Source organism: Melanotaenia boesemani, chromosome 16 (genome assembly GCF_017639745.1).
Source record: "Melanotaenia boesemani isolate fMelBoe1 chromosome 16, fMelBoe1.pri, whole genome shotgun sequence".
In the NCBI taxonomy this organism is placed as follows: domain Eukaryota; kingdom Metazoa; phylum Chordata; class Actinopteri; order Atheriniformes; family Melanotaeniidae; genus Melanotaenia; species Melanotaenia boesemani.
Genome location: NC_055697.1, coordinates 25,182,437 through 25,209,999, shown reverse-complemented (window position 1 = coordinate 25,209,999; position 27,563 = coordinate 25,182,437). Strand labels below are relative to the sequence as shown.

The following is a 27,563-nucleotide window of genomic DNA, read 5'->3' as shown; positions in this document are numbered from 1 at the left end:
TAATAGATTATACCAGATGTCAACCTCATCCTGTATATTGGCATTTGTTTTATGCTCTGCAGCACTTCTTTACAGTTTTATGTGATAACATCAAATTTGACTGGTAGGTGACAACCTTGCCGTGTTTCTCTTAAGTGCATCATGTGTTTATGCCTGCAATTTGTTGTGTGTGACATGTAATAAACATGGTGATGTGGCTGCGATGGAGTTGGGCTGCTACTCAAGAACTGCCCTGCAGTTTGGATCCCAGCCTGTCTGCTCCAAACGCTGGGCCTTAATGAACTAAGGGAGCAAACTTAACAGTAATAACACGCTTTACATTATATATTCCACATAGAAAAGAGCATATAAGTTCAGTAATAATTGTGATTAGCCCCTACCTTTGTCAAAACGTGTATAACTTTTGTATAAGGTGACTATATTAATGTTCCTCAGCTCTGAGCGATTTTAGCCGAAGTGTTTCTCCAGGCAGGCAGCTGTCAGACCTCGTCAGGGCTAAGAAGAGACACTTTTAACGTATCTGGCTAAAACTCTGCGATTTTGGGATTTGGGTTGAAAAACCAACAAGTTTCTGCTACTGTCTATGTTTCCGTATACGCACCAAATCGTTGTTTGTTGACATTTTTTATAGTGTTACAACGAAATACACAAGCGCCTGGTTAGCTTTACCGTGCTAACAGGGTAGCTGCGCCCGTTCTCGGACAGCTAGCAACTAAACGTCGCTTATGCGCCGAACAAGCAGCAAACAATCACAATTATTTTAGGCCAATTTTAGTTAAAATTTTTCAAAGCCCTTTAGTTCTCTTTATTCAGAGAATCTCCATAATGTTAACCTGATTTCCCATACTATCAAAAATCGATGCGTGTAATACCCAAAACAAAAACAGTGAAGGAACAGCAGAATATTATAGACTTAGCCGTGTGTCCGAAAATGGAATTATGTGCACGAATGGAAAAACAAAATAATCCATCAGCAAACGTGTGAACGAAAACAATACCGTTGCTTTACATTAACAAGAACCACGGGATGGCCACATATTTTTTCTTTGGTATTACAACTACCAGCGGAGAGGACAAACATAAAAGTAGTCTTGAACGTCAGACGACTATGTGTCCGAAAATGGAACTCGGTGGACGCTTCCCTGCTGCAGTTTTACCTTGTACACATCTCCGTATGTGCCGCTTCCTATCCGCTGGATCAGCTCGAAATCCTCCTGCGGATTCCGCCGGGACAGGTCGACACTGGAGTTCATCATTTCCACTGTCGATTACGGCGCCGATCGCGTACGGCTGACGAACTCCGACAATGTAAATAAACTGATATTTTAAGAAAAACATACGGCGTCAAAAAATCCTTGCCCGATTCCACTGTTGCGCCAACATGGCTTCCACCTTCCATTGAGCATGCGCAACGGATATCATGGCGTACCCTCTCCATGGTGTTTGTCAAAAGAGATGAAGCTGTTAAATGGAATAAATTTCCATATAGAATGAATTCACTGAAATATTAGAGGTATTGAACTTTAAAAAATAATTATTACATTCATTTATGGGTTTAAATCTGAAACATACTGGGGGGAAAAAAGTAGCACACCGGTTAAAAATCAGTCTGATATAATTTTAAGTACTGGCACAAAGTAACTGAATTAAAACTAATCTTCAGCGAGCAAAATCAGATAGTTGACGGCTATGGGGGCTAGGAAATGAATGAAAAGACTAATCTTTGTGTGGCCTTGTCTTGGCCTGGGGCAAAACTGGGCTAAGCAGGGCTAAACAGTGGCAGATGGCACATTGTGCTTCTGCTGATGTGCAGGCAGAACCCACTAGCAAATACTTTACAGGTGTAAGCCAGTGACATTTTTTATTAGGGTTGACAAAGGAAAGAATCTAACAACGAATCAATGACAGTCACAAATATCCTATAGATGCATAAATCAATGAAAAACAAATACATGAGAGAAAAATGATAATTTATTTAAGATTTTCTGGGATGACGTGGAAAACTACTATGTAGTCTGACAATAAATAAGAAATCATGGAAACCATGTCCTAGCAAAGCAGCGGTGTCATAATGCAGCTTTCTATTGGTGCACACAACAAAACCACCATTTGCAAATTACAGGTAGCTGAGCAGATCAACTGTCCTTTATATAGTTTATTTCTCCTGCACCCAATTCAGTTGTGCTTTCAAACCAGTTCAGCTGAGACTGGCAAGAGATACTTAACAGAAAAAAAAGAATGAATGAATGCCATGCAGTTCTCACAGGTGTTTCACATGATGCATTACTGCTCCTCCATCTGTACATCCTGATGGCAACAACATATATGATGAACTCAGTATGTATGCTCTTGATCTAATCAAACAGCTTCAGTGTAGAGCCAGATGTTCTTGAATCAGGGAGAAAATCTTGTCATATCTAAACAAATGTACTTCAAGTTGTGAGGGCTACCAAACTTTCTTCTAAATCTTGGACAAATAAAGCCTTTAAAAATATCAGCTTTACAATACCAGTCAAAGGTATGGATCCACTTTCCCACTAAATCCAGTGTAATTTACTGCATAACAACCTGGTCACAGGCCAGCGTAACTTAAAAAGCATTGCAGTTTTTTTTTTATAAACACACACTTAAACTTATTGGTATTAAACTGTCACAATTTAATGGTTTGGTTTTTAAGATACAATATGCTGAGTCAGGGAAATTAAATATCTAGGCGTCTTGTTTAATATGCATGTAATTGTATATTATCTGATTTTTCCTCTGCTAAGTTATCAGCATAAAAACTACCTATCAGCTTTCAAAAGGTGCAGCAACTGGGTTACTCAGCTTTTTTTAATTGTATTTCTTTAAATCTGTGTTCATGCTTCTAATAGTGTTTGGTATTGACATCTTTCTGAGTATTGCTGTTTGCTGTAATTATTTTCATAACCTTTTCTCCCTTTATATTCTATTTATTACATAACTAACACTACAGAGCCTACAGATGGAAAAAGAGCTTTTCAGCTAATTGGTGCATTTACAACAATGTTCATTCATGTGCGCTTAGATACTTTGATACACTAGTTTCTATTTAATTAATTTATTAATTCTATTAATTTACTTATATGGAAAGGTTTTGGTGAAACATCACATCTTGCCAGTTTCAAAAGGGTGATTCCAAACCTAATTTTGGATATATTTCAACAGTATATAAGGAGCGAGATAGCCCTATCTGCACTGGAAACATGTGGCACATCATCTAACAAACATCACAGCACTTAGTGCCTGAAATCCTGCAACAAGCAAGAAGTTTTCAAAAGCTTATGAAGTGTTATTAAGTAAAGAAATGCAACACAGCTGAAAAAAGACCACTACAACTTGTTTATTTTAAATGTGTTTTTATATGAGCATACATTTATATTATTTTACAAAAAAAAAAAAAATCTCATTTATGGAGAAGTTAAAGCAAACTAAGATTTCAACAGAACTATTTTCTGCTGTGATCATCCACAAAGAGCCAAACTAGTTACTGTAAAAAACAACCAACACTGATTAAATGTCTGTTTTGACATATTTATGAATAAGTCCATCGATTGCTCCTAAGCTGACTCTGACAGTCGTCTGATGTTTCAAAGAGGACAAAGGAGGCCGCAGACTGTGCTGAGGCGCCCTTTCTTGGGTATGTGAGCATCCGACCCCTGGATGGATTTGAAAAGTCTGCTGCTCTGCTGAAGATTCAGATGAAAGACAGTTCTGAATCCCAGACTGAAACTTTGCTTCCTGGTTGGATGTTGGTTCAGTGTGTTTTTGTATCAGGAGTTTTTTCAGAAGACAGGACAACTGAGGACTCAAAAGGGCAACCAGGGTCCCACCTAAACAAAGAACTCTAGAAACAGGGGAAAAAAATCAAACAAATCTTTATTTAAACCCCTTCTTTCAATGTTAATTTGACCAAATTCTCAGTTTAAATGCATTTCAAATATGCAACTTGACTTAGGCTGAAAATTTTCCATTACACAAACCATAAAATAAAATATGAAACAAAAAAAAAAAAACAAAACAAAACACAAGAGAAACACTTCTGTATTCACAGGTTAATTAAAAAAGAAAATCTGACACTGTCACACAAAAACTAACCTCTCCATCTCACTGAGGATGAGTGGCAGGTTGGCAGCCATGTTTGTTCTGGAGCTGAACTTCCTGCCAAATGGCAGGTCACAGATCACAGCGTCTACGCTGGCACTGGGCAGAGGCAGCGCTACTCACAGAGCAAAGAGGTCAATTAATTAATACATCACAGCAGGCTCCACAAACATACACACTAACAGTTTATAACTGCATATTTCATACAAATATGTGATACAAACACTGAAATATGTAAGACGTAAAAAACATATTTATGTGTGATTATATCTTCTGAGTCACGTATTTCAACATTTTCAAGATTTAACAAGATCTAAAATACTTTAATGTAAAATGATTACACAATTCAAACATTTTATGTCTTTCATTTTGTGGTTTCCTACCCATGGATGAGGCTTTCAGCAGCTGTATTCTGTTTCCCAGCTCTGCATATGCTATGTTCTCACTGGCCCTCTGCAGCTGTCCATCATCAATGTCCACACCCAAGAAACAGGCAGCCTGAAGATGTAAATGACAATGATTTATAACACAAGCTTACAACAGGATTTAAATCGTCATTATCTATGGCCCTTTAATACAGTCACAAAGACCAAGGTTTTAAATAAAGAAAACCATATAACACAAGCATTAATTGTTAGAAGGAAATGTTGCACTTGTGAGTGCTTTGTAGCTTATCAAACAACTTTCTTAATATTAACACACACATGAAACAGACGAAAAGTCAGCTGTGTTTTTATATCTTCTATCCAATTCCAAACTCTTCAAAACAAATATTTTCAGACTTTTTTTGAACTTGAGAGATACACACGAACAAGGCATATATTTATGCTCAGACCTTGTGTTCCTGTGCAGCTTCTATGAGGATGGTTCCCACCCCGCACATCGGATCCACCACACAGAAGCCTGGCTGAGAAACGGCAGGCAGAACATGGTACACTCAGCTGGTCAACCACATATCGTATGACTGACTGCAGGGCAATATTCCATTACAGACTGACCAGTGTGCATACAAATGTAACACACAACAGACATACTAAAAGCTTTAGCTTGGCATGGTCACATTAAATGAGTCTAAACTGCCTTTTTAAAGGGATTAAACAAATATAACAACTGTACAATAAAGACAAATGGAAAGCTGGATTAAAGGCCTGCATTATTTGGTAATACCATCTTAGTATAACATACAAACCAATCTATGGACAAAGTAATGCTCTCTTATAGTTTTAATAAAGGGTCAAGAATACATGAGTAGGCACTGTGAGGGTCCTACCTGTATCTGGGCTAACGAAGCCATGGCCCAGGCTACTGTAGACCTCAGTCCCGTGGTTTTAATATAGGTCCGGTTAGCTAGAGGTAACCTGAAAAAACAAATAAAGAGGGTGGGGGTGAACGTCTATTTAACGCTGCTTTTTCAGTTAATTACAGTAGTTCAACAGGCAGCTATCAACCCATTTTTATCTATGAAATCTGGGGTATTTGGGGTGCATACAGCACATCTGTTGCTGGTAGGCAACTGTTGATATTATAACACAGCAGTAAGACAGAAACATAAAAAAACAAACTTTTAGCAGAGAAAGCAGCGTCACAAGATTTTTCAATATAAGGATGTGGTTTTACAGAAAAATCCTCAAAAACAAAATAAAGCATAATACTTTTAAATGTAGAAATAATGTGTCTAGCAACAACCTGGTCAGTGGAATTCCCAGCAGGCAGTAGTCGTCACTCAAATAGACATTAATCTGCAGACAAGACAAGGATTAGATTTAAAATACTGGAAAAGATAGCAGAGATCTCCAGCCAACGGCATCATTAAATGAGGAGTGTTGACTTTGGCAACATTACCAATCAAAAACACACAACAAATAATCCTAAAATCAAAATGTTTAAGTTGTTATTTTTCTAAGTGCAAGGCTTGCCTCCAGCTGTGGATTCTTCAGGTCTACTTTCCAGCCCAGCAGTTTGCTCACACCTGCTCCCATCACTTTGCTTACCTCCTGTATTAATATGCAGAGCAAACACACAATCATGAACACACACTGAGCACTTACCCAGTTGTGCAAATTACATCTACACTAAAAATAGATGCTATATCTGTGTTTTACAAACACGGGCACGTCCTGTGTTCAGACATAAGTGTGTCCATTTGACAAGTAAATGTAGAGAAAAGCTATTAGACGTTTTTTTATTGTGATGCATAGAGTGAGTTTCCTTACCTGAGCACAGAGGAAACGGGATAGTGATCCATTGCACTTGCAGCTAATCCTAAAGGAAACTACAATACAAAAATGCAGCCATGGTTTATTTCTACTGAGTTTCAGTACTGACCTATTTTCTTCCCCCAGCAATTACTTTACAGTTAATATGAAACTATCTGAAGAATAATCATTCATCTACTTACTGTTTTCTACATTTTCTGAAGCTTTATTTTCTCCCATTTCATCCACCGCCCTGCTGCTACTTTCCACAATGTGCTCCAGTTCTTGAGTTGTGTTCTCAGAAACGAATCTGCTGCTAATCAAGTTTGTTCCATTTTTTCTATAGCTGCTAAACTCCAAAGCCATTGCTGCCTCTTCTTCCCTCCTTCTGTCTGTTTCAGGTGGCTCCTCTTTCCACACATTATTTCCATCTTCATCTGTGTTTCTTTTCTTTACCGGTGTCAGTATTTCATTTGGTTCACAACTTCTAGACCTCTTATTTTCCCTCTCCTCCTCCTTCAGTGTACATCTCTGTTTTTGAGGATCAACAAGGCACTGCTCTTTCTTCCCTTTCTCCTCCTCTCTCTCCTTTTTTAATCCCTGGGTAGTGTTTGGCGTTTTGACAGCATTACTGTTGGCTGCCAGCTCCCCCTGCAGGCGGCTCCAGGTCATTACAGCACTGGTCCACTGATACCTCTCAGCCAGCAGCTTGGATTGCAACATCGAGGCAGCCTTTGCTAAGAATATTTTAAAATAAATAAATAAATAAAAAATAATAATAATAAAAAGAGTGATTATTCACTGGATATGGAAAAGATTTAGTCTTGTTTTACTTTCAGCTATGATGGAGACATAAACACAATATCTGCTAAGGGTATCTCTTGTGAACTACATTGTTGTACCTACCTGGGGTAGTGTGAGCAGACGGCCTCAAAGGTGAGTCTTGCTTCAATAGAAGAAAGAGCCTTTCTGCAGCCTTCAAGCCACTGATTTTTTCAATTGTTGCAGGGGAGCTGAACAACACTTTACCTGGAATCTGACACACCTAGATTAAAAAAAAAATTAAGTAAATATCTCATATTTAAGAGCTCATTGACAACTGTCCACACGGATCTTCGGCTGACAAGAACAGAAAAGCAAAACATCAAAACACCTTTCTAATGTATGCACAGGTATGTATTACAGGAGATATATACACTTCCAAAAATATATTACACTGTATTTTAGAACAATATCAATACAAGGGAAAGCTGGTGTCCAAGTATCCCTTAGTAAGGTATGAAATCACATATTGCCCCCAATCTACTCCTCACTTAGAAGTCACATTGATTAAAAGGATCAGCTAAACGGCTACAGTCCTGGCTTCTCGTTTTCTCCTGCTGGTTGTCCCGGTTTCTCCAGGTAGTTGACCCAAAACACAAACGACCCTTGTTAGTGCTTAACCCCTTAATGCCTTTTTCATACAAACAGCATTTTAAATGTCTTTCGTTTTAATCAAATTAAATTATTAATTAATTTTTTTATTTACTTATTTTTATATGATTTATCTGGATTTATGTAGTTATTAATTTAATTAATATCTAGATGTATTTTTATTCCTTTCCTTATCTTTTTAAATTTTCCCTTCTTTTAAATAAACTATTATGCCAACCTATATTTGGCATTTTCTCCGTGTTTTCACGTTATTTTGCTGAATTTGTATTGTTTTTATGTCCTTGCTGCTTTTTGTTTTTTATCTATATAAACCTGAGAAAAAAATGCTGAAGCTAAATTAACAGGCGTATCACACAATTGGGTTGCAAGTAAGTGAAAACTTGCGATATTAGTTTTTGAAAATAGACGATGCACAGTTTGTGTAGTAGGTGGCGAAGAAGGAGCTATGGTTATGAAAAAACACGTTATTTTTTAAAAGATCACACATAACCTAAATCGAGGTGGTTTGGTGAGTTAGCATAGGAAATGTAATCGGACCGAACAATAAGACCTCAGAAAATAACTTACTAAACTTGAGAAAAAGGCAAAACATTTAACAAAGTGGTGGCTATTTTGGGGGCCCGTCTAATTAATCAAGTGACAAGATGAAAACCACGTACTTATGTGAATAGGTTTTAAATAAAGAATTCTTACACTTTACACTCTACAGTGTAAATATTTTACTGCTACAGATACAATTAACAAGAAAAACACCAAGGCCAGCTACTTTCTTCACTGTTGCTAACACTGTAGCACTCACGTTTTCAGCGGCTAGCTTCTTCTTCACCTCCTCAATTAAAAAATTCTCCATTCCGTTGCCGGCGGTGCAGTAGTAGCGAACCATACTTCTAATACACATTGGTTCTTCCATTTTGTTATAAAAATATTTTTAAAGTGAACAGCTACCGGCTGTTTACTATGCGTCAAACTTCACAAAGCAAGGCGCCATGCTGGCTTGTTTGTTTACACCGGAAACGGAACTACGTTCTCAGACGTTGACGTCTTCTTGGCCAGCAGGGGTCGCTCTTAGAAAGACGATGAAAATAAATTATAATAATAAAACAAAAAAGACAAGAAAACTAATTGCCACACAAAGGAATAATCTGCATATTAATTTCAACATTCATCACAGTGCGCATATAATAATGTGTCATCTGCCCCCGGACTTGTTTGCATTGATTTTCTCTGTAATAACGACATTTTAATGCAACAAACAACATAAAAGCCAAAACAACATTAATTCATTTTCTGATTTATTATAACACATGAAAGGAAGGTCTGCTTTGATGGCATATTAAATATTCTCACACACACAAAATTACTTTTCAACTACAAATAAGCACATGCTCCTGCATATTCTTGCAGCTTTGGTTTGGACAGATAAACAGACATACCTAGAGGCAGTTCTGTTTCCTCAAAGCTGAGAGAAAAACTAATAAATCCTGCAACAGAAATAAGTGCGTCCATGCGAATCTGCTTTTTCATCCAATTCTACTGGGGACCTCCATCCTAATATGTTCCGACACTTACCCTAAATTACTTTCTTATCTCTGTCTCTCCTCTTGCCTTGTCACAACCTTTCTTTTTAATCTCCCTCTTTTCTCTTTGGCATTTTAATGACCTCAAATATATTTAATCCCTTCTCTTTAGTCCACAAGCAATGTTCTGCTTGTTGCCTTGCGCTATAAACCTTTCAAATCTTGACAGGCTGGTGTGACTTGCCACCATGTAGTGAATAAAAATGTGAAGCATAGTAATAAGTGAAAATGTGTGTAACAGCAAGCACAGTTGTTACGTAAGATTCAAGTAATATTGCATCTGTAAATTGTTATGATTCCCACTGCCAAGAAGAATTTCTCTTCAATTCTATGTGAATATCCTTGTATAAATATGAACATGAGAAGCTCTGCATCACTAACAAAACTGGAAATTCAGCCCTTTAACAGTGTGTTTTATTGTACTGAGAAGAATACTGGACACATTGTGGCCATATAAATACCACTAAGTGCTTCTAAGATAATTTATTAGGCTACAAGATGGATCATAATTATTAGGTTAGAGTAAGTTGAACAAATGACAGCTTTAACTAAAGCTAAAGTAAAAATTATAGGGTTTCTTTTCATCAAAGACACAGTTCACATATTCGGTTTTTGTACTACTCTTGTTTGAGTTTATTTTTTGACTGCCTTAATAAGTTATGCTATTGGAAGTAACCATGTAGAAAGGAGACATTAATACTTTTTCAACAGCTGTCATTTGCAATAATTAGCTTCACTGCTGATGAGCGAACACAGCAGCTTCACAAAATGGATTCTGCCTGGCATACCAGTCACTGAATGATGCATTACTGTACATTAGGCCTGTTTTTATTCTCCTCCACACTCTCTGGATGGTTGGAGGGATGGAAAGAGGTGGATAAATGCAGAAAGGGGACAAAAAACCAAAAAACAAAACATTAAATAAAGGACATAAAAGAGGAGAAAGTGGGAGTAGAAATAATAAAAACGGAAAAAGAAAGATTAAAGGAAACAAAAAAGGCAAATAAGGCAAAAAAAACAAAAAAAAAAAAACATGTTTTTAATTTACAATTTTAACAATGCAAAAGTAGAAAAAACCTCATAGTTGCACAGATGAACATAGATGTGACCTCAGCTTGACAAAGTAGATTAACTATGCAGTTAAATTGTAAGTTCTTTTAAATACAATTGTAAAATAAGAGAGTGTACCAAGATACATTTTCTCCCTAGCCATTTAATCTGATGTTATCTGATCAAAATATAATAAGATCTCACTCCTCTTTTGACTCAGGTGCAAAAAGACTTTGAGCGTTGGTCAGTGTTGACCCTGTCGTTAGCTGCTCGGATTAATAGTATCAAGATGAATATTCTTCCTCGGTTTCTATATTTATTTCAATGTATACCAGTTTTTCTTCCGCAATTATTTTTCCGTACACTAGATGCAACCATCTCAGATTTTATTTGGAACAAGAAAACGCCACGATTACGCAGGCAGTTCTTACAGAGGTCAAAAGGTTTGGGAGGAATGGCTTTGCCCAATTTGAGATTTTATTATTGGGCTGCTAATCTCAAAATGATCCACTTTTGGTTACATTATAACTCAGAACTCGCTTCACTTATATGGTTGAGAATGGAACGTGCTTCCTGTGGGGCAGTCTCTCTCTCTGCCTTAGCCCACTCGCCCATTAAATGTCCTGCCACAGCCTACACCAAAAATGTTGTTGTGAGAACTTCCTTGAAAGTTTGGAACCAGTTTAGATGGTGTTTTGGTCTTCAAACATATTCAATATTAGCCCCAATAACTGCTAATCATATCTTTCCTCCATCATTAATGGATCATGCATTTAATGCCTGGTCAAGTCAAGGTATCAGATCGTTTAAGGATCTTTATGTTGATAACATATTTATATCTTTTGAGAAGCTGTCTGAGAAATTCTCCCTCCCTAAGCGACACTTTTTTAGATACCTACAGGTGTGCAATTTTGTTGCTCATAGGTTCCCTCAGTTTGCTGCCATGCCTCCTGACTCCCCTGTAGATACATTCCTGAAACCGACATCTACATTTAAAGGTGTAATCTCACTTATCTACTCTCAGATCCATTCATTACGAATGGCCTCTTTGGCCTCCATTAAAGCACTCTGGGAAGGTGATCTGGGAGCAGTGTTTGATGAAATTTTCTGAACAAGGTGCACTATTCTTCAGTTTGTGCAAAACATGGCTTGATTCAGTGCAAAGTTTTGCACTGAACACATTTAACTAAGGCCAAGCTTTCAAAAATATATAAGGATGTTGATTCGACTTGTGATCGGTGGCATCTAGCTGCAGCTTCACATATTCATATGTTTTGGTCATGCTCTGTTCTGTCTTCTTACTGGCAGAGGATTTTTGACACTTTGAGTGAAGTCACAGGGAAGAGAATGGAACCTAATGCAGTCACAGCATTGTTTGGTGTAATTTCTGCAACTGCATCATTTTCTTTAGAGGAGAGGTCATTCATGGCCTTTGTTAGCTTATTAGCTCGACGGCTGATACTCTTAAAATGGAAATCGGCTACACCACCATCACATTTTCACTGGGTAAAAGATGTCCTTTATTTTGCCAAATTAGAAAAAATTAGATACTTGTTGAAGGGCTCCCAGGAGAAATTTTCAAGGATATGGGGCCCTTTTTTTTAACATGTTGGGAAGCTGGTCTTCCCAGAAAATCCTGAGTAATGGTCTCATTAGCCTTCTTAGTTACCATTAGACCTGGGACTGTCTCATTTGCAGCCAGCAGTAAGAACTATTTACTGTGTTTTCATTTTAATTTAAATTTGTAATTTTATTTATTTATTTATTTAATTACATTATATATATATATACACACACACACACACACACACACACACACACACACACACACATATATATATATATATATATATATATATGTATTTATTTTTTTTTTTTTTGCTGTTGTTGTCTTAGTTTTTGTTGGGAAATAGTTTACACATATATCGTTTATTTATATTTCATTGATGTTATATGTATGTGTGTGTATATGTATGTTGCTATTGATTTGTGATTTTGAAATTTAATAAACAAATTGAGGGGGAAAAAAATATGATAAGATCATGTACAGTCAAACATGAAATTTAAGCTGTAATCTACATTTCTTGGGAAAAGTTGGCAGATTATCAAGTTTGAATGTTAATGAAAAAACATAACAAAGAAGATATATGCAACACAATTTGATGTAATTCTATCCCTGATTACATAACAGAATAGTCATTTTTAAGTTAATGGTGACCTTAAAACATAACCCTCTAATTAGTTAAACTAAACAACTTTGAAAAGTAAAAGTAAAAACTTCATTCCTAAACCTGACCGGCAACACAGCAGAAAAAATTTAAAATAACAATCACAACTGTAGAATTTCACAGGTTTCTCCGAGACTTTTCTGAGTTTATTTTCAATTGACAGCATGTTATTTATACATCCTGACATCACCTGTGGCAGTGTTAAGGAGGTCATTTTTATTTTACATACTTCCGTGACATCAGGTTGGACTACATATCTTTTTTTTCCCAATAGAATTTCAAAATTAATAGGACAGATTAGCCAGAAAGTAGTCATTACTTGCATATTATGCATTAGAAGTACTAAAAAAGTTCTCAGTAACACTGACAAGGGCCACATTATGGCCACCAGACAGCTGCATCAGTGTCTCTATAATGGACCAGCTTATGGGGTGTTATAGACATGCTGTGGTAAGTGTGTCTGCAAAAAGCTTTCTTTGACATCACGTGGACAAAAGTGTTAATCTTTTACTGGAGGAGAACATGCAGTGCATTACACAATAAGAGGAATGCAGTGTGATTTTCTGGGACCTGGTTTCTGGCATTCATCTGGATATCATTTCAAACAAGCTGCAAACCATCCATCATACTGTTGCAGATGAAAAATGCAAAATGGAAAGCCAAGAAAAAACAGACATGTAGTACTTCTTACATTTACTTTGACTTTCTTTCTTTGCAGAAAGTCTTGTCTTTTTCTTTTGAGCCATGGTTGGATCCTACACCTTTAAAGGAGAGGATTTTCTTGAGCCAGATGGTCAAATGGTCTAGTTGACAGATTGATGAGTCACAGCTTCATCCAGCATCTCTGTGTACGAGACAGTTACAGCGATTAGCAAAATCAATTTTAAATGACTTCCCTCAGAGGATTTTAGTCCCAAGCTGAACAACAAAGCTCCACAATAACAGCTTTGTTAGAGCTGCTTTCATTGAACTGAACTCGATATGTTGCACATACATGTTTAAGAAAAAGACTGCCTAACGTCTCTTCCAGAGTTTATTTTTTTCTTGATCTCTTAGAAAATATAAGTTAGGCCACAGATGTTCATACAATATCAGGTCAATACGGTTTATACAAAGTAATAACTGCAAATAAAGTAATACCTGCTAATAACATACACTTTTTGGCTATTTTAAATAATGCAATTTAGGTCAATAATGATAACATTTAATTTAAACATCTTTCAAACATTTCTTAAGGAAATTCTTAGACCTCATTTGAAACCGGAACAAAATGGACTGGCACTAAAACAGAATTTAACTTTAATACAACATAGAATCTAATTTAGAAATGTAAAAAAAAAAAAAACCCCAAAAGAAATGACATCATGATCAGGTATTACTTTATTGGGCATTATTACATCATCAGTTGCTACAAGGCTTAATGTTGTTGGCCATCAGTGTTTAAAAATGTGCTTTTGTGCTTTGTTTCTAATCTCAACATTCAAACACACAGTGTGTCCAGACATTTGCATTAATGTCAGTGCTCCACTGTCTCAATTATATGGTTTCTAATTGAAAATTAAATGAGAGTTTCAGCTGCATTGTTACATAAAATGACACATCCAGCACGTTGATGATTAATAATCAGTGATGTTTCCAGAAGGCTGTCATTTAAAAAGGCCAGGCTATTAGAATGTGTTTGTTTGTGCGTTAAAGGAAGGTTGAGTCAATCTGTCATTTTCTTCCAGTTCCCCTCCTCCATCATCATCATCATCATCACATTCTGCTTTATCAACTATTCTGTTTTTTTCCCTCCTCTTCCCTCCCCAGCTCCTTCTTCCTTCCTCCCTCCTCCTTCCTGCTCTCATCAACACCTTGCTCTTAGATGGAAATGAGACCTTTAGAAAGTGTCAGGGTAAAAAAAAAAAATGGAGCAAAGAAATGAAAGGGTGCACTGAATTTTCTCCTCTCAGACATGTATATATGTGTGCATTCATGCTTGTTCCAAAGTGCTGATGTACAGGTTTGTGACGTGAGCACATTTAAATATTCATTGCTCTCAGAGGAGTGTGAAGTGTGTCATCAAGGCTAAGCATCCACAGAGACTCTCCCCCAGCAACAAAGCTGAACCCGTAAACACTGCAACAAACTGACAGAAGCTATCAGAGTCAACAATAGTAGGGGGAATGGGGAGCAGCCAGAAGAGGATGGGAAACAGGCCGGAGGGGAGAGAAAGACGTATGGAGTGAGGGAGGAAGAAAGAAAAGCTTAAAAATGTGCGTGTTGGTTTATTTATGGTGTGTTACATGTCCGTCATGTTTATTGTGCGTGTTCACTGTTTTAAATTTTTTAAACCTCAATGTATATTTGTCAAATTTAACGTGACTGCTTGGTCCTGTTACTGTAAACAGAAGAGCTGGAGATCAGCACTTTGTTCAGTAGCTGCTGCTGTAAAGTGCTTTATAAAAAAAGTTGGCTTGACTTGTAAATTTCTGTCACATTGGTGGTGTATTTAAAAATTACAACACACATATTTTTCATTAGAGCAAGAGTTCAAGATCAATATTCAATCAATTTTTTTATTAACACATTTTATTAACACATTATTTAGTTATAAATGATATCTCATATGCGGTAACACAATATTCTACAACAATGAACTATTTTAAATAAGAAATGTCAAATATCTAGAAATTTAAATATTTTATTGAGGAAATATATAATAAATATATGTATGGTATACATATTTTAAATAACAATATTAAGAATATTAAGAAAAAGAATAAAAAATAAATAAGAATATAAACAATGATGAAAATAAGTCAATACTCATTGATCCCCTGTGAGGTAACCAAGGAGATGTCAAGAGAAAAGTTAACAGAATAATCCCTGTAATGAAGCAGAGGTTCTTTACGTGGACTGGTGAATGTAAATAATTGTATAGCATGCTAAGCTGGTTGCTCATGCACATTTAGCATGTTAATTAACAGTCTGGCACTTAAAAAAGAGCTTTAATCACACACAAAAGGTTGAACTGTTTATTGAATATTAACATCTGGTTTTGTTTTGCAGATACCTGCCAAAGACAGCCGTTAATAGTAATAAACAGGAACATTGTGTGTAAATATAAAGTCCATAGGTAACTTAATAGTGTAATGAGTTTTAAATCCCTCACTCATGGTCTCTCGGGGCGTCTGGGCAAATGGGTTTCAGGTGGCCTGGATACCCTTTTTATGGCTTGGGAGAGACCATGGGGGCAGGAGGGTTAAAGAGTTTATTTGTATATTGGTTTTGGGTAACTTTATTGTTGTAGTGTTAAGTACGTAGTGTGTAAATAATTTTAAGATTTTGTAGAGGTTAATTTTAGTAGGAAAGTATGTGGTATAATTGAAGACACACCTGTTGGGAGAGTAGTTCAGTCCAATCAGCAGCAGGAGATAAATGAGGCCTGATTGCTCATTTGGGTGTGGCTGCTGGTGGAGCCTTGACTGCTCTGCATCAGGAAGGAGTGAGTTTCCTGTATCAGCCTATGACTGGTAAAATAAAAACCAATTTTGTATTGGATACTGCGGTCACCGTCTCACTGTTTCCAGCTGCTGACAGGCCAGCCTGTTAACAATCCCCCTACTGCCTCTCTTATCCATGTCTTTTTGGGTCAGTCACATCTTAGCAGGGATGACTTGGTCCTGCTGCTCTGGCTGGCTTGCTGGCTGACTGGTTGACCCCAAGATGGTCTGATGGTGTGATGCACTTAATCCAGTCATACTTTTTCCAATACTGATGGGTATATTGTATGTGATCAGGCAAAAATGAAGGGAGCTCATTAAATGTTGTATAATGTTTGGTTAGAATCCAAAAAGATCCTTATGAAAACTACAAAAAACAATGATTTGGATAAAGTGAGCCCAAACCCAAAACATTTCAACGAAAATACTTTCCTACTATGCAGTCTTAAAAATTCAAGAATAATTCAGAAAATGTCATTTTTATTTTTTCTCTCATCAAAAAATGGTGCCTTAACTTTTTTGCTTGTTTTCAATATTAATTACGTCTCTAACATAGCATTACCCAATTTTTCATTAGCTTTTTAATTAAAAGTCACTAGTCAGTTGTAAGGTGAATGTTGTGAAATAGAAGTATACTGAGGTAAAACATGACAACATCAGTTATGTTTTATAATCCACCAGTGAGACAAGGAGGAATAACCCAACCGCAGGACTATGAGACTAGAGGCAGGTGGATGTAAGAACTAAGATTAACCAAAGTATTGCATTGGCAAACACTGTTTTGCACATGTGATAATGTCACACCTCTGTGACAAGGTGTGCTGCAGGTCACAAACACCCTCTGTATTAGCAACATAAATAAAGCAATATCCTTGACCTTCAACTGCTATACAAGCAACTGCTGGCTTTCTTTTTACTGACAAAATTACCACACCACTGTTTTTTATATTTTTTTATTTGACCTCCAAGTTCTTTCTTTCACTATCTGCTGTTTGAGCATCACTGAATGAGAAAGCTTAATAATGTTAACCAGGTGTGGCAGCATGAACCTGATATACATACACTCTGCAACACAATATGTGGTATTTCATTCAGCTATTTTCAATAATCTGCTATATACACATATTTCTGTCCTGGCAGTGCACAGGCCCTTGTCCTACTTAATAAAGAACATCTCTCACACCACATAAAATCCCAAATCCCTTCGCCCTATATTTTATCAAGTAAAAAAAGTCAACATCTGAGCCATTGTTCCATTTAGCTGAATAAAAAAGCTGAAAGCCCTTGGCCTATTTTTTCAATGTTTAACATAGCCATAAAGAGTTTGCAGCTATTACTCTTATTCCCAAAGACCTTATTTTTTATTATGATACATTCACCGTCATGGTGCATAAATATGAGGGGAAAAACTGCAAATCCGTCGCTCTCAGTGGTCTTAATTCCTTATAAATTACCAGATGACAGGCAACAGAAAGCCCTCTCAGGACTGAGATCACTCATGGGTCCTCAGTACTAAGTAGTTGCACTTCCAAATATACGCCACTAGGGGGCGGTGTAGCTTTGCTACTGAGTCACATTGCGGGGCTGTGTTATCTTGGTGGGTGTCGTTAGTGCGGGAGGATGAGGGTAGAGGAGGAAGAGGAGGTAATTAAGGAGCAATAAGAGACCGTCCACAGCGCACGTTGCTGTTGTCAGAGCGATGAAAGGTGACTGAAAGGCTGCTGGAACGTGAGTGTGAGTTAGGGTGTTTTTAAAGAGATATTTAGCAAATATTACGTCCTAGAGATGATGATTAATTAAAGAAAACTACTGCACGTGCCTTGACTTGTATTGGCGTTGATATTTAGTATTGAAAATCTTTATTTCCTAACATTTCTTTTTGTGTGTTTTTATTCCCTCAAAGTATTGATTGCATCTTTCTTAGTTTTTCCTCAGATGTTTTCACACATTAGGAAGATTTATCTTCCCCCCCCCCCCATTTATACAGATATCAAAATTATTATGGGCCACCACTTCTCATCAGAGAAAGAACGTCATCAGCTGAAGGATGCAATTGGATCTGTCCTCTATGATACCATGTTGGAAGGTGGAGCCGTACCTGACCTCGGGATTGTTCATCCTCTCCTCTTAGCCAATCATGATGAGGGTTTTGCCTCCCAGGCCTGCCTTCAGGAGCAACTGAAACAGGTTGACATGACTAAAAAAAAAAAAAAAAAAAGAGAGAGAGAGAGAAATATGTTACACTTTACAAAAATGTGGATGTGGATGACCCCAGTCTTTTTTTGAGGACTTCTGAGTAGCTAATTGAATGGTGTAAACCAGTGGTTTTCAAAGCAGGGGGCCACAGTGTCCTGGGGTGCCGCCAAGGGGCATTAGGGGGGCCTCAGAAAATTAGAAGGAAGTTTAAAAAAAAATTTAAAAAAAGAAAGTCAGCATGATGACGTCATGAAATGTAGACCACGCGGTTATCAGCTGCTCTGCTCCTCAAGCTATCCTGTAGCTAGCTAGCTCAAAATAGGAGCAGACCAACAGCCCTGTCGGGGAGAACTGCTGCTGCTGCTGCTGCAAAAAAAAAAAAAAACCTAAGAATTCATGGCCAACTAAAATCCTAAAATATGATGCAGAATATATTAGGGGGTATGGCTGTAAGAAAAATGGCCATGATTGCCCGAAATGCATCCTCTGTCTGGACACTGTAGTGTACCACTAGTGTAATCTCTGTCATTCCCAGACACAGGCACACATGAGAGGTTTGATTCCTTTTGTTCTGTTCTTATCTCTCAACACCTGAAAAGCTTATTATTCACTGGGAATATACAGTGCTGAAATGATGTTCGTTAATATTTTTTTATGCTAAACAAATGTAATTATTGAATAGTGAATAAAAGTAAGAAAATACATTTTAAATGTTGATGTTGATGTCTTTGGGGGTCCCCGGCCAAAAGCTAATGATGTTTGGGGGCCTTGGCATGGAAAAGTTTGGGAACCCATGGTATAAACCATCAACTCGTCAACTAAAAAAGGACATTAATGATTATTTTTATTCTTTTGTTTAACCGTCTGTTAAAATCTCATTTGGAGCAAATGTTCAGGTAGCTTGTTTGCAGTATGGTTTTGTTCAGCAGTGTATCGACTACTTCCCTCATATAAATAAATTAGAGTTGGTCATAATGAAAATATACGCTGAGCAATACCCTTACATTAGTCTATTTTGCATTTTAATTTGGATGAGCGTGGGATTAAATTAATTTTAATGTGCTATTATTTATATATATGTGTGTGTGTGTGTATGTATAAAATAATTTTTTGTTGTGATTATTTTTCTGTATCCTTCGGCCAGCTCTGATACAAAATGATTTTTAGTATGAGCCTAAATAAAGTCTTATGGTGTCGAAGGCATAGGAGCAACACAGCTCAGAGACACAGTGTGACTACAAAACACTACAGTAGGTGGTGTGCTCCCTCTGAAATAGACTGAGTGGGTGAAATGCTCATTGATCACCTTTAAATCCACTCAGGTCTGAAGTGCAGGTGGAGATTAACAGGAGGAGTCAGAGGATGCTGTTTCCGTGAGTCAGTTAAGAAAGAGCGATTGTGGAAAATAGACCCTGTTATGTATTTAAAATAGAGACATGCCAGTGGTTGTAAAGCAGTTAAAAATCGATACGATGGGGAGATTTTTAACCAATGTGATGACTAAATGATATTAACAGCTGTTCCCAAAAAGAGCAAAGAAAGTTGTCTTTTATTGATACAAATCCAGTTTACTTCTATACAGTGTGACGTAAAACTTTTGTGTTTGTCCTCAGTTGCAGAACGACATTGAGCGCAAGGTGCCCACCTACCTGAAAGATCTTATTGGCCGACTGTCGACCTTCTCGGATGAGCCACGTCTGGCCAGCTTGGTGGGATTAGTGGTCACTATGGTGATGGATTTGGCCTACACATCATCAAAACAATCATCGGGAGTGAAAAGAAGGGCAGCAGGTTCATCGTCATGTCAGGTAAAGTCTGACAGAAAATGATGAGGGAAATGTGCTGAAGCAAAGAAGGTTTGCAGAAATGTTGACGGTATATGTTAATGTATATATTTACTGATGCAATTTTAGTCAAAATATGTAACATTAAGCTTATAAGTATTACTAGAAATAAACAAGCAATCCCCAAAGTTAAGATTTACTACCACGTGTTCTTTGCTTGTATAAATGCTAGAGAAAGTTTCCAGTAGTTTCCAAAAAGCTTTTGAGAGCTTTCTTGGAAATTTAGTCCATGTGCAAAAGCTTCCATCTTTTGGCACATGCCACCTTTAAATCCTACCACCATCAAGGGCACAGGACACTGGATGTCAACAGATGGATCATCCAGACAGCTGTTTGAAGCTGGGTATAGGACTTGCAATTTTGAGTTGTTTCAAGTTGAAGATATAAAGTAATATGTTTGCTTCGCGTTTGAGAGAGGTGGCAAATGTGGCTAAATTTAAGATGCAGTGTGACTACAAGGTTTTTGTATGAACCAGTTGTTATGTAGCATGATAATGATTAGAGTAAATACATTGGCCTAATTGCATGATGCATGTTTTTAATATGATATTAAGTAAGTGAAAATCCACTAATGGCCCTCTCCACCAATGACCACAACTATGAGTGGTACTCAAGTTTAGAGATGAAGATAGTTTTTGGTCTATTAAATGGATATAATAAAGAATTTCACACTGATCTAATGGAATCTGAGAGGAAAGCACCAACACAGATGGACCAAAGAATCTGTTAGTATCCTGGTTAATAAAAAAATGCAATGGGACACGGGATTCATTGAGTTTGTCTTGCCAACCCCCCCCCCCCCCCCCCCCTTTTTTTTTTTTTCTGAGTCTCCTTTGTGGTTTTAAGTTCAACTCTGCTGTTAGATTCCCCACCTGTTCATCTTTTTTCTGCATGATGAAGTTGACATTTATCTGCCTACTGGCCATAAATGAAACAGAACATGACATTTATAGCAGTATTAGTATTTTAGCCAGCTAAAATGTACATTTCAATATGTAATCATCTGAAATAGTCAGTAACAAAGCTGTTTTGTTGGCAGCTATGCATCTTAGTCCACACTGGTAGTATTGAAGATATTCAAGAAGTTTACATCACTTCTAAATAAAGAAATTATGTATATATATATATATATATATATATATATATATATATATATATATATATATATATATATATATATATATATATATATATAAATAAATAAATAAATAAACATTAACATTGCACATACTTGAATTTCCTCTTGTAGCAGAGAGTCTGGGAGCTCCAGGAAGTGATGGAGGAGTACTTGAAGCGCTGTAGGATCAGCCTGAGCGATAAAAGCAGGCTGATCCAGGATGCCGTCAGACTCGAGGCCCAGTTCAGCCTTATCCTCACCCAGCTGAAGACCTGTCTGCTGGGGGGAGACTGTGACTCAAGGTGAGCTCAGAGAAGTAAACAGCAGAGCAGGACTCTCTGGGGGTGGAGGAATTATTTGGCATGCTGAAATGGCACATGCTCTATAAAGAACAAACGTGGTAGCGATGGGGTGTTAAGTACATTTTCTGTGTGCTCCTGCAGGTCTCTGAGACATTGGGCCAGCGGAGCTGCATTTCACACCCAGATGCTGGTTCACTTGAGTCGTCTGGAGGGCAAAGCTGAGCCCCTTTATGCGAGGGCAGCACTCGAGCAATATAAGGAAGACCTTGCACAGATCATACCCGCCTACAGGTAAGACTAAATGCAGTGATCTACCAATTATTCAGAGAGCAGATGGAGTGCCGTAACCAAGTGGCATGCATGTGAGGACTTAGATGTGCTTAAATGTGCAAGTGACATTCATGAATATGAAAAATTTATTGAAAACTGCACAGCTAAGTTGAAAGACTGAATACCAACTGCAGCTTTACAGTTATGTGAAAACATATCTGTATAAATTTCAACTTGCATAAGTTGGAACCCTGAACTTTCAGCATACATTTAGTTGTTTTACTGAAAGCAAGAACACATGCAATGGCTGCAACTGTTGCATAATCATTCATGTAAAGAGAGTGAGGAAAATCCTTGAACGCTAAAATTCACCCATTAATCGGTTTGAGAAGATGCCTGCTGGGTTTTATGTTGTTGAATTGAATTTTTGAAAAAATTTAAGAAAAGGTATTAATAAAGATGTACAATGAAGAAAATTTGAATGTGATAGGATATCATATTGTGATGTGAACTACAAATGATTCAGTTTCAATAACATTATCAACATTTTCTGCTCTTTTTCTATCCCAAATTCTTCTTATCCCCCTGTCTCAATGTTCCAGGCGTTATAAGTCGAATACAGTCTGTGTCATGAAATGTCGAGGGGGCCTTCTTTCAAAATCGGACCTGCCTGCTGAGCTGCCAGAGGAGGGCGCCATGACGGGACTGACTGTGACTGACAAAGAGACAGGAAAGAGTGTGACCATCCCACTGTCCCACCTGGAGGAAGAGATAGGTAGACTTGTTGATGTAACCTGCGAAACTGTCTATGTCAAGTTGCATATTAATCTGAGCTAAGCTGATCTCAACAGGGAGAAGAAGGCAAGTTTCTGGGCCTGATGCTACTTCTACGACTGTGTCCCCTCAGCTTAACCTGGACCTCATCACATCCGATCAGTATTCTCAGTTGTACCTGGAACATATTTTCTCTAATAAGGGGCCTGTGGCAGAGCTGGAGAACTACTTTACAAAGGCTAGCGAGAGACTGGGAACACAGAAGAATGAACTAGGATGCAAAAACAAGATGGGAATGCCTACAAACAAGACAGACGGAATAAATGAAGAACAAAGAGTGGTTGATATGGAAATTGGAGAAGAGACAAAGGAAAACAATCAATTAGATGCTAGTTTAAAACTGAGTATTGTAGAGACACATCCGGAGGAAAGCCTCGATCAAAGACATCATGGATCAACAAGTGAATAAAAGCAGAAATTGTTAGTTCTTCTTGCAGTTTTCGTTTATGCAGCGCTTTTTCTGTATTTGCAGCGCGTTTACACCTGTCGGCCATGGTATAAAAAAACTACTAAAACATGAAACATTTCTGCTTTGTTGTGCGTTATGAATCCAAATAAACCAGATTTACTGATTTGTGGGCAAAGCAGTGTGTCCAACAGAAAACCACCAGGTCTGGTCTGGTAATCTGCAGTTTAAACATTCACATGAGGCAGGCAGCAACAGAAGGCTGATGTCCAGATGGCAACAAACTTAAAAAGAAAATTAAAAAAAAAAACTTTTTCTATATACAGTCTGTAAGTATACCACCAATAATGAATATGAATTTAGTTTGACTTCTTGTGGGATTTTGAGCTGGATCACAATGAAGGAAAAACAAGCATCGCTAAGGATTTTAAATAAAGACTGAAAACAGAAAAAGTAACATAAAAAGGATGTACGTCCTGGGCAAGAATCTTAAACACTGGAATAAAGCAGCAAAGAAAGCAGCGACTTCTTTATTCTTAGTGATTTGTTTTTTCTCCAGTCTCTGAAATCAGACATCTGTTTGATGCAAGGAATAAAGAGATCTGTCATTGCAGTTTTGTACAAATGTAGCCATGGCCAAGCACGTTGCTATGGCTGCTTATGTTTATAATATTTATTTTTTTTGTCAACTTAGGCCCTTTTCCCTTTGTATTGTAGTGAAATGCACGATGAGCCTCTGCAATCTAATAGATATTAAGTGAGAATGGCATAATAACATTCACGGGAAGCCGAATAAATTACTAAATGAATTACTGAACAATGTAGAGCTACACTATTAACAGCTTTCATGGCTGACACTTCTGGGGACCTAAGAGACCTGAGTTGTGGCAAGCTGTATTACAGATACAGATACATACTCCGTACCTGCATCAAGTAAAAACATTGTGTTTACAGTGAACATTTTGACCAAGGTGACCAATACCAGTCAAATAAAAGTAAATCAGACCACAGCACCATCTCCTGAAGAACACTGATGTTTCAAGAGCAAAGAAATGTGCTATAGACTGAATTTGTTTAGTTAAGGTTTACCATCTTCTGAAGAGCTACACTGTCCTGGTGTCTGACCTCACCTTATTACAGATTATCATTAATTTCAATCCAAATAGTCAAACTTCTATTTAATATTCAGTCCTAGAATGTGGTAAAGGTAGTATTTTTTTTTTTAAACACTAGGGTAAATGCAAGATTTCTTAGGAACTAGCATATTTTTTTCTTTGGTAAGTATTACAACATGCTACATCCAGTTAGTCAGTAAATGTGATATTACGCCCTAGTGTTTGATTATTAAAGCTAGCAGTTCCTGTATATCTGAAGCAAACACAAATGTAAAGATCTGCAAAAGATTCCCGGTTCAAATCTTGACTGGAGCCTTCGGTCAGGAACATCTCTCTGGATATTCTAGCTTTCTTCCAAAGTTAAATTAAGATGCATGTTAGGTTAAATTACTAAACTGACTTTAGGAAGCATGGTTGTATGTAGTGTTAGCTTTGTAATAAACTGGCCATCCAGGGTGTACCCTGTTTCTTGCCCAGATGCAGCCGGGATAGGCCCCAGTCTGAACTGGATAAAGTAAATATGAAAAGTTAATGAATAAATCTTTAAAGCTAGGGTAATTTCTTTTGCAAACATCTTAATGTATATCCTCTGTCAAAATGGCACAAGCACTTAAAAGGGCAATGGAGGGGCAAAGCCAAGGAGTAGCAATGTTTCAGCAGGAGCAGGTCAGGCCATGGCCTCCCCTTGGCTCTTGCCACCCTGCAGAAATGATAGGTAAGTCCTTTAGAAGGCTACTCATATTTAATTCTGTTGCACTTTTTCATGCAGGAAACTTATTTTACAGTGTGAAGCAATTAGCAGCTCAACAAATACATGCCACTCCAGATCCAACACACTTTCAAACACAAATAGGATTGTGCTTTGAAACTAAGAAAAAAGAAAACTAAAAACTATACATATGAATATAATTATGAATTGGAATTATAAATTAATTGCAAAATTGTTAATAGATTAATAATAAATCCAAATAGGGTACTATGATGCCATAATTTAAATACAATTAAACAATATAAATAAAATATAAATATGTGTAGCATATTTCATATTTACATGCATTCATCAGTTAAAAAAGCCTGATAGTAGAAACTGAGCCTGATCTAATTTTATGAAGCAAGGGCTACACAAACATAGTGTTCTTTTACAGGGCTGCCATGTAAGTTAAAATGACAACAAAAAGGACAAAGCAATTTCTGTGCCGCCCCATTGTGTCATCCTGGCCACTACTTAAAAACTTTCTGGCTTGCCCTCTGATTGAGATGAGGAACCAAAATATTCCCTATCTTTTCAGATATGTGGAAAAACAATCTAAGTTTCTCAATTGCAAAGGTGGGCAACTGCCTTATTATTTATTTAATATCTTTTGGTAATAAACCTAAACACGCTGACCTGCTGTTTGGAAAGTTTTATGGCATTTCAGTGACTGTTTTTAACCAAACTCCTGCTCAAAGGTTAAAAGCAAACCAACCTGTCGGCCACCTGCAGCAGATGCAGGTGCAGGCTTTAAAAGGGGACATTTTAAATACAGCTCACAAGGGAGATGGCATGTTTCCCTAAGTGCTTTTCACAGAAAGGTTGAAAAGATGCTTTCTTTCTTAGAGTTGTGTGGTGCGATGCAGCAGGTGGGCGAGCAGCATGGGAAGGAGCTCTTGTGTGGCATTACTGTAGGACTGTGTGAATGTCAAGGCAGGAGGGAAGGAGGGTTTGTGGACATCCGCGTGGGTGTGTTGGTGCAAATGTGTGAGCATGCATGGATGTCTGTATGTCTACACTCCAGATAGATGTGGAAAAGTGACAATCCAGGCATGTGCAAAATATTATGAGTCCTTATGGGAATTAAATGTGAAGATGATTATATGTCTATGATATTAAAAAAAAGGATGATGTGTGAGTTACTTTGAGAATAAGGGATTATGAAGCTGACAAATTGGGAGAGTGGTACAAGTGATTGATGGCTTTTTTTAATGTGCATGTTTTAGGTCTTGCTAGCTGTTGATGACTCATGCTTCACAGTTCCAGTTACTGGTCTCTGCTCTGCTAATGCTGTCTAATTGCTGTTATTACTCTCACTCTTTTATTCTCTTTCCTCTTTCCTCCTCTCCCACCATCAGTCAGTGTAACTTTTATATTCATTAGCACATATCCTCTCCAGTTCAGTCTTTTCACTGTTTTTATGTGTTTTTTTTCTTTTAGCTTACTGTTTGTACATTTGAATCACTCCCTGTTTTTTCTCTCCATCCTTTACAAACAGCTCTTTCCATGAAAAGTTGTCCATTCATTTCAAATCAGTTTTACCTCCAGTCTCTTGAGGCTTTTCATCCTTTTAGAAATTGCAAGGTAAAAATCCTCCTATTGTAGTTGAGCATTTATAAAGACATCAAGGAAGAGAACAAATTTAAACTGAAAATGGCTGGCTTTATGTTCAAAACAGATGCAGGGCTAGAAGTGACAGGAGGGAACTGGCCACCTATGAAGTCTGATTGAACACCCCAGGTGCCACCTCTGACAGTTCACTGGAGGCAGAGGACAGAAAAATCTCTCCAAATGTGCATGGATCACCACTGTGACACCAGTCAACTAATTAATCTTCCTTTAAAGATACACTATGTAACTTTCTGACCTCAAAACTCAGATGCTGAGAAGCTGTACTTCACAACTTCAACATCACTGAGGAAATCTGCTAAGTTCCATGGTGCATTGGCATTTGGCTGCATGTTTCTAGAAGCATTTATCCCTGAAAGTACAGCTGCTAACATGCAAGACAGCTAACCTGATGTTAGCATGAAGCTAGCAGTGCTAATCTAGTTATATAGTAGCACTAATCAAATGAACACACATCCACACAACATGCATACCCCCCTCCACCTGTCCACCCCCACACGACCACCCACACCCTTCATCTGCACCCTTAACCTCTAGCTTTTTTCTCTTTAACAAAATATTAATATCGTTGCTGTCGGGCAAAAACCTCCTATGTCCAAGATTTGTGATTTTTGTTTTCCTTCATAAATCAGTACTATTGGTCACCCTTTATGTCTGTCTGTTGTTTTACAAATATTTAACCAAAGATATATGATGTAAAACACAGTACCAAGTTTGATGACATTATATCCAGTTATTACAAAACCATACAGTTTTTGTCAAAAAAAAAAGAGTTTTGGAGATAGGAGGTTTGCGCCTGACAGCAGTGATATGGGAATAAACATGGAAAAAAAACACTGACTAGATGCTGTTGAGAGAAAACAATATATTGGGGATCCGTTCACGCCAGGTATGCTATGACCACAGAGGCTGCCACCAGGGGCTCTACAAACCATCTTGGTGGGCCCATATGTGGACTTCATCGATAGCTCTCATGAATATTTTTCCCAGGGGTATAAGACTAAGGTA

The 27,563-nt window shown here is 37.5% G+C and overlaps 3 protein-coding genes across 13 annotated transcripts in view; 1 reads left to right on the top strand and 2 right to left on the bottom strand.

The window, feature by feature from the left end:
* The window catches only part of LOC121655380 (mitogen-activated protein kinase kinase kinase kinase 3-like), a 39,673-nt gene extending 38,293 nt beyond the window's left edge, over nt 1-1,380 (bottom strand). For all 7 annotated transcript variants that reach the window (XM_042009988.1, XM_042009990.1, XM_042009989.1 and 4 more), the window contains exon 1: nt 1,158-1,380. In XM_042009988.1, the coding sequence (XP_041865922.1) occupies nt 1,158-1,256 (99 nt within the window). In that variant the 5' untranslated portion in view covers nt 1,257-1,380. The remainder of the gene's footprint in view (nt 1-1,157) is intronic.
* Nucleotides 1,381-2,552: 1,172 nt separating this feature from the next.
* thumpd2 (THUMP domain containing 2) lies at nt 2,553-8,749 on the bottom strand. Of its 2 annotated transcripts, XM_042009996.1 has the most exons (12): nt 8,551-8,749; nt 7,224-7,362; nt 6,521-7,054; nt 6,336-6,394; nt 6,039-6,116; nt 5,809-5,861; nt 5,393-5,480; nt 4,958-5,029; nt 4,506-4,620; nt 4,117-4,237; nt 3,501-3,865; nt 2,553-3,449 (listed from the first exon to the last, which is right to left on the bottom strand). In XM_042009996.1, exons 1-11 carry the CDS (start codon nt 8,659-8,661, stop codon nt 3,532-3,534), a joined length of 1,704 nt encoding a protein of 567 aa, XP_041865930.1. In that variant the 5' UTR covers nt 8,662-8,749; the 3' UTR covers nt 2,553-3,449; nt 3,501-3,531. The 2 variants fall into 2 exon arrangements, with proteins under 2 accessions (XP_041865930.1, XP_041865929.1); XM_042009995.1 differs by having other exon boundaries at nt 2,553-3,865.
* Nucleotides 8,750-17,704: 8,955 nt separating this feature from the next.
* Nucleotides 17,705-23,226, top strand: LOC121655062. Of its 4 annotated transcripts, none has more exons than XM_042009453.1 (7): nt 17,705-17,819; nt 18,079-18,278; nt 19,901-20,095; nt 21,381-21,550; nt 21,692-21,841; nt 22,423-22,595; nt 22,672-23,226. In XM_042009453.1, the coding sequence occupies exons 2-7, from the start codon at nt 18,093-18,095 to the stop codon at nt 23,061-23,063; spliced, it is 1,266 nt and encodes a 421-aa protein (XP_041865387.1). In that variant the 5' UTR covers nt 17,705-17,819; nt 18,079-18,092; the 3' UTR covers nt 23,064-23,226. The 4 variants fall into 4 exon arrangements, with proteins under 4 accessions (XP_041865387.1, XP_041865386.1, XP_041865385.1 ...); XM_042009452.1 differs by having other exon boundaries at nt 17,708-17,825; XM_042009451.1 differs by having other exon boundaries at nt 17,722-17,797.
* The last annotated feature ends 4,337 nt before the right edge of the window (nt 23,227-27,563 follow it).

Bases quoted from the DNA above. Each gene is read 5' to 3' on its own strand.
- thumpd2 (XM_042009995.1), bottom strand. From the start codon at position 8,661: ATGGAAGAACCAATGTGTATTAGAAGTATGGTTCGCTACTACTGCACC. The intron at 4,621-4,957 runs GTCTGAGCATAA...TTACATCTTCAG, and splicing joins AAGCTGCACAGGAACACAAG to GCTGCCTGTTTCTTGGGTGT. The intron at 4,238-4,505 runs GTAGGAAACCAC...CTCTGTGAGTAG, and splicing joins GCTGAAAGCCTCATCCATGG to CGCTGCCTCTGCCCAGTGCC.
- LOC121655062 (XM_042009451.1), top strand. The intron at 20,096-21,380 runs GTAAAGTCTGAC...TTCCTCTTGTAG, and splicing joins CAGGTTCATCGTCATGTCAG to CAGAGAGTCTGGGAGCTCCA. The intron at 22,596-22,671 runs GTAGACTTGTTG...TGATCTCAACAG, and splicing joins CCACCTGGAGGAAGAGATAG to GGAGAAGAAGGCAAGTTTCT.